Genomic DNA, 6734 nt, shown 5'->3' with positions numbered 1-6734 from the left:
CCTCACCGTGACAGGACGCTGTCCCCGCGGCCGCGGTCCTCTGCCGCCGGTGTTCCTGGCCTCTCGGTCGGGGGTTAACCCGCCCGCCCGGTGTGAGTGAGACTGGCCGGAGAAACAGCGGGGTTTTTTCCCTCAGCGGCGAAATCCCGTCCTCTCAGGAAAGCTTTCGCCTCCGCCCGGCCGGCTGACGACGGGGTTGGACTGAGGCTTCAAACTGAGTAGTCCCGGGCTGCTAAAATGTCTTAGGGAGGTGCCCTGGGCTTTGGAAAACGGACCTAAAATTCCTACCAGCTATTGTTCTTTGCAGTCTGTGCGCACGGAGCTCTGCCCACACAGATACGAAATTAGGATTTTAAACGCCTCTTTTGTCAAACGTGGCTGAGTGGGTAGTAAATCTCTGAAATGTCTTTAAAATTTCCATTTACGGTTTTACACAACGTCGAAGCTTAGCAACAGCTCTCTGCTGCGTGAGGGTATTAAAACTTCTTAAGCGTTCTTCCTGCGACCTGGAACAAGGAGGTTTCTATCTGCTTTGTGCAGGCAGAACTCTGGCGCAGAGAGACTGACTGACCTGCTCGGGCTGTTACTAAGCCCTGTGGCAGACTAGCAAATTCAAGGTAAGATTTATTTTTTTTCCAAGTCTCTGCTGCTTTTTTAATTTATTTTTTTTTATTCACAAGAGTATATTAGTAGCACGTATAGTACACAGTGCAACAAACACCCTTTCTGTGAGTAGACAGGCGTTGAAGGAGCGTTGCGCTTCGGGCAGGTGGCCCTCGTTACCGGCAGGGCTCTGGGCGGGGGCGGCCCCTTCCCGCGGCACCGTGCTGCTTCGTTTTCAAGGGAGACGCGGTACCAACTCCGGCCGTGAAACCACCGGGTCCGCAGGGAGCTGAGCAGGGCGCTGGCTGACGCCCCGGGGGTGCGGGCCCGAATTTAGGGTGCTGAGGTGGCCTTGAAGTCGCGGTGTGTCCCCGGCGTTGGAAATGGCGCCAGGGAAGGCGGAGGGTGCTTGGGCTGGGGGTGGGCAGGGCTGTCCCGGGACAGCCACCGCGAGGACCCGCTCTCCCGAGGGAAGGGAGCCGCGCCTCGCCCCTTCCGCCGCCGCCCGCCCTCGGCGCCGTGGCAACCGCGCTGTTGTCCTGAGTCGCCTCCGCGCCGCCGTCCTGCCCGAAGGGCCCTCGCCCGGGACCGCGGCAGCGGGAGAGGTGAGGGCAACGTGGGCGGCGGGGTGGCCCTCCGCGGGGTTGGGGCGGTGACAGGGGCTCCCCTCCACACCGACAGGGCCCTGCTGGGCTGAGAGAGCGCCAGGGAAACGTAATACTGTCTCGGCTCACCTTAGCTGAGCTTTACTTCTTTTGATGCCTCCACCACCACCCGTTTTAACTAATTTCTAGGATATTTCACTAATTTAGGAGGTAGCTTTGGCTTTCTGCTCACCTGCGAGAACCTGTTGAAATGCCGTCGTGAGTGTGTGCATCGTGTTTCCAGGGGAACTCTACCGTCAGTCTTTTGGGATAGCCATGCTCAGCCTCAGGCAAGACTTAAGCTGCTACAGAAAGATAATCTTTTAGTGAACCCGAGCCCAGTAACGCAGCACGTTTTTGGGTTTTTTTCTTCTTTCTTTCTCTTTTTTTTTTTTTTCCTCTATTTTTCTGTTTTTATACAAGGCGATTATCAAACTTTGGTTGCCGGGTATCTTTAATGGTGGTTACCCAATTATCTGTTCCACATTTTCACTCTGCCCCCAAACAAGAATTCCTATGTCAAACCCATACCTGTCTCCACTTACCTGTTGCACAGCCCAGCTATCCACAACTGTGGTCACAATCAAAACTCCCACTTGCTTAGCTTGGATCGCATATCCACCCCACCAAATTTTTTTGGGGAACCTGCATCTACAAGCCAGGGTTTAGCCACATCCCATCAGCCACATTAACACCTTGCCTGCCTCTTTTGTTTTAGTAATCTGAGCTTAGTCTTTGCCCAGTTTGGCCTTGCTTTTGGAGATGCACACCTTGGCATACTGTAAGTGAGCCCAGAGTTGCTGCAGGTTAAATAAAGTACTGTCAAGCACCTACTTGGTAGTTAGAGAGGCACTTGTTCTGATAGCTCAGGTAAACATTTCGAGGCAGGCAGTTGAAATGAAATTATGCCCTGCTCTGCCTTAGGTAAATACATAAACCACTATCACTAGGGTCTGTTGGTGGAATATATGTTTATATGCAAGATAGAGTTCTCAAACAGCCTGTTAAGTTCACCACAAGACTTTGTGTCACAAAATTGTTTCTGAATATTCTCCAGTTTTACACTGCTTTTTACAAGGTGATCATGTAGTTTCGTAACCTTTCCATGTATGGAACAGAATTTTTAATGACTACTTTGCACGTAGAAAATAAGCTTAATTCTTTTTTCCTTGAGAGACATGAAAACAAGAATAGGGCGCTGTTTTTATAGAAATGTATTTTTTATAATATCCTGCATTTTTGTTTCTAAAGAGAGACAGTGATATAGTATCTAAAAAATAACTTTCTCAGATAGTTTTGCTCCCATTTGTTTGACGTGGTGGTGAAGCTATAAGTCAAGTTAATGTAATTATGATTTTGTTTCTATTCATTTAAAGACTGCCTCTCACTTCAGTAGAATTCTAGGATGTTGTATTTGAAAATTTGCTGCAGCTTTATCTTTACATTAATACCAAATATCAAGGATACTTTGGGGCATATTTTTTTTCCCCTCAAAACTTTAGAGGCCACCCTTGTCCGAATTGGTTCCATATTATCTAGCAGGAGTGGTCTTAATGAGGCAGTAATTTTTTTTTACTGACCAGACAAAAAGATCTGACCTACTGACACACCAGGAACAGCAACACTGTGTCAGGCCCCATCAGAACAGGAAATGTGCCTACACCAGGGCCACCTGCGTGCGGTCTGCTGGAGGGTTTAATAGGTGTTAATAGGTTTTCTGGTGTCTTCTGTGCTGTGTACAGCTGGTAGATTAGCACTTAAAAGAGATTTGTAATAGAACTTTACTTTTATGCAATATGCTAATCTTGAGTTAGTAGAACTGTACCATTTTTCTTATTATCATAGACTTTGTACATATGCACTTTCTGTTGGACTTTGCAATTTTAGCATACACAGTATTTTTCTGTGTTCTGAAAGTTAAACGTTTACTTGGGTTGTGGAAATCCCTAAGGCTACCTCATTTTACAACTTATGTAAATTCAACTTAATACATGCATCTGTTAAACTACTTTCTGGACAGTATTAATTGTATTCTAGAATCTTGTTTTTGTTATGGTTTTAGATGGAGCACTCAGATGGAACACCTTCCAATAAAAAGACTTTGAGAACTTTGTTTCTTCCCATTGTTTTACCTTCATCAGTCACGTCTGATATGTCACCATTACAGAATAAACTATTGACATACCGAAGATGCAACAAACAGCAAAAGATGCTTAATCAGTTACTGTGAGTTTCATGTATTCAAGAAATGTTGTCACTGAAATGATAGAAACATTGCACATTTGACATCTTAGAAATAATAATGGTGTATGTCAACTTTACAGAATCACAGAATGGTCAGGGTTGGAAGGGACCTCTGGAGATCATCTAGCTCAACCCCCCTGCCTGAGCAGGGTCAGGGTTTTGATGTCACTGTTTAGAGGGTTTTGGTGTCATTGTTGCAGTGCCGAACACTTTCCATCTAAAATCATTAATAATAGAAGAACATTTGGTGGAATCTCTAATGTTTTTTTCTTTTACAGCACCAAAAATCTGCTTGAGGTATGTTTGTTGGGGTGGGTTGTGAGGAGAAAGTAACCTTCACATTTTTAATGTTGTTTATGATAGACTGAACAAAAATCCTTTCTCATTATGAAAACCTTTTTCAAAGAGATTCAAAGTCTGGGCTACTTGCTGACTTCTGTAAGAATGATCCAAATGTGGGTCTACTTCTAACAGGCTTCTTTGTCACTATCTTAATGCATTTGCTGCTAAGCTTAGTGATCCGTGTCACTGCTAGAGAAGCACAGCTGCCAATATGGTTGGTAAAGTCACATTAAATTGTCTTTCAAGATTTTAATTTGCAAAGGAGGAAAGGCAATAGGAAAAGGTCTTATTATTTTGATAGAAATGTATTGCTGAAATACCTACATTATTTTGAGGAACTTACTGAAGAAACCCTAGACATGTTAATTATCTTGGCATAAACATGAGGATTATTGAGGCTAAGGTTGCATTGTTTGTAGTAGTATTATGAAATTTATGTCAACTTGTATTCTCATGTAAAAGATTAAAACGTAAGGAAATCTAGTGATAGGATTAAAAAACACATAAAAAATCATTTTGGCCTTCAGAAGAAGAGATGGAAATTAAAGACGTACATACAGTCTCAATTTAACCCATTTTAAGTATTGTCACTGAGATCAATAATTTTATTTTTGTTGGTGTGGGTTTTTAGTGTGACTAGATTTGGTGATGGTAACCAGTTACTCAACTAATGCCTATGCAACTGATGTTCCACTTCAGTGGCTAAATTTTTAAGTGGCCAAGTATTACAAGTTATTTTTTCTCAAAAGATACTTGTATATGTCCAAAATTGTTGGCTTCATTTGAGCTAGGCAGTGGTATAAAACTAAGGTGCAGGATCAAAGTCTGAGAAAAATTTATCACAGAAGGGAATCTGATTTGTACCAAAGATAAATGGGGGGGGATGTTGTGGGTTTTTTTGGTTGTTTTTTTTTTTTTTTTTTTTTTTAATAATGGTAGCAACAATCAGTTATAGAAAGCGGTTAACCTATATAGAAGTTAAAAGTAGAGAAAGATGTTTCCTTTCTTTTATAACAGCCTTTAAAGTATTAATACAAATCTAACAAACAAGAAGTCTTTTAATTTTAGCTCTTGGACAGTAAATCCTGACTTTTCAATGATACCTGCAGTAGTTGAGTATAGTTTTTAGAATGTAGGTGTTCAGTATGTTGAAAATGTCAACTACGCTGTAGTCATAACTTACTGTGCTGCTAACAAACCATAACTTACATGGTTGCTGACCAACCATCTGACAAACAGTGAATTTTCTGCTGGATCGTTGATTCACTCACATTTTTTGTACAAAGGGAACTGTCTTTTAAGCGAGGTCCCATGAAGTAATGATTTGAGTGTATACTTGAAATTGGCAGTCTAACTTCTGCTCGGGAGTTTTTAGCTGAGTTATATTGAGATAAGGCTGAAATACTCTTTGCAAGATACGTACAGAGCATTTCCCAGAAGGATGGACTGGAATGTTTTAATGTGTAAGATCAGCAGGACGTGCCAACATTAACCATTAAAAGTTTTCTGATAGTTATATAGCAATTTATAACCACAGGTAGTAAAAAGGAGCTGGTCTTAAACAGCTTTAGGAGTTTTGTTCTGTACTTTTTTTTTTTTTTTTTCATAATACAGTTGGACAAAACCTGTTGTAGCTGGTAGAGGAGAAGTAAGCTTTAATCCTAACAGGAGCACTGGGGAATTGGATGAGGTGAATTAAGGCATGTATATATTGTGATTGTGGTCAAGATAAATGTGTCTCTCATATATAAAAGAAGACAGAGTATGCAAAGGCAGCCTTAGCTTTTAGTTATCAAACAGCTCGTAAACATGAAAAAACAGGTTTCTTCAATTAAAATTATTTTTAATATATTATTTGTAGCTTTTCTGCATTTCTGACTCTGTGTTTTACTTCAGAATCGATCGAGCTTTAAAAGTCTATCATGTATCCATGGAAGAAAAATATCACAGAGATCCTGTACCTCCTATCCCAGAACTGCCTTCCACTGTGAGAAAGCATTTCTTTAATATTTTATCAGTTTCCTGTTCTGTTCTTTGTTATTAGGGCATTTATGCCTCTTAATTCTTAGTATTTACTTAAAGATACTTATCTCAATTCTTATTAATTCATAAATGTATTTATATGCTCAAGTAGTCCCATTGAAATTGATACTTGTATATTTACATAATAAAACCTTTATTTAGGAATTTGTTAAATTTTATATTCCTGATTTTATTTTTGTTTGGTTTTAATACGTTATGATTTTCTGTTCCTTTTTATACAGATGAACAGTAAGCAAAAACAACGAAGAGTGAGTTAAATTCTTTCTTCTGCTTTTTTAGAGTAGAAGAGTGAATGGTCTCTATTCACAGGGGTCGAATATGTTATGTGGAATTAAGAGTGGTTAAACATGAAAAGCTTTCTCAGTAGTCTTGTTTCAGGAAAAATGGAATAGGAAGCAAAATAGGAATCTTTTCTTGTAGTCCAACAGATGGAAAGTATTTTTCTGTTACAGAAAGTATGTCCATCAGTAGTTTAAGTTTGGTGCTAAACCTTAGTTAAAGATTATTACTTATGAAAAATTTGACAGGCTTCAGGATTTTTTCAGTTGAGGTTATAGTTCGTACTTTAGCCTGTACAAAAAGTAGTCTTTGACACTGTTCACCTGATTTGAAGAACATTTACAAGTCCTGGAATTTGTGTATGGCTTTTAAAATAAGGCTTTATGTCTGAGAGCCACTTTAAACTCAAATTAGCATTGAAATATTTATATTAAGTACCTTAAGGGAACATCTGCTTTTCCTAGCTGATATTAGGTAAACTCAGTGTGAAGACTGTAGACATTCAGATCCCTTTTTGTTTTATAACAAAGCTATCACTCAAAAGCATAAATACCTATTTGTTTGCCCCCCTCCCCCCCC

The 6734-nt window shown here is 40.5% G+C and overlaps 2 protein-coding genes across 2 annotated transcripts in view; one reads left to right on the top strand and one right to left on the bottom strand.

Moving 5' to 3' along the window:
- The window catches only part of PDE12 (phosphodiesterase 12), a 5249-nt gene extending 3769 nt beyond the window's left edge, over positions 1-1480 (bottom strand). Inside the window, exons 1-2 of the mRNA XM_009895747.1 lie at positions 1441-1480; positions 857-1296 (exon numbers count right to left, since the gene is read on the bottom strand). Of these exons, the coding sequence (XP_009894049.1) occupies positions 857-1296; positions 1441-1480 (480 nt within the window). The remainder of the gene's footprint in view (positions 1-856; positions 1297-1440) is intronic.
- Positions 1481-3309: 1829 nt separating this feature from the next.
- DNAH12 (dynein, axonemal, heavy chain 12) overlaps positions 3310-6734 on the top strand; it is a 68141-nt gene continuing 64716 nt past the window's right edge. Inside the window, exons 1-2 of the mRNA XM_009895746.1 lie at positions 3310-3473; positions 5730-5820. Coding sequence (XP_009894048.1) covers positions 3310-3473; positions 5730-5820 — 255 coding nt within the window. The remainder of the gene's footprint in view (positions 3474-5729; positions 5821-6734) is intronic.

The sequence above is a fragment of the Charadrius vociferus genome, unplaced genomic scaffold (genome assembly GCF_000708025.1).
Source record: "Charadrius vociferus isolate BGI_N301 unplaced genomic scaffold, ASM70802v2 scaffold512, whole genome shotgun sequence".
Taxonomy (NCBI): Eukaryota; Metazoa; Chordata; class Aves; order Charadriiformes; family Charadriidae; genus Charadrius; species Charadrius vociferus.
The sequence above is the reverse complement of the archived record's forward strand: the minus strand, read 5'-3'. Positions and strand labels throughout refer to the sequence as shown.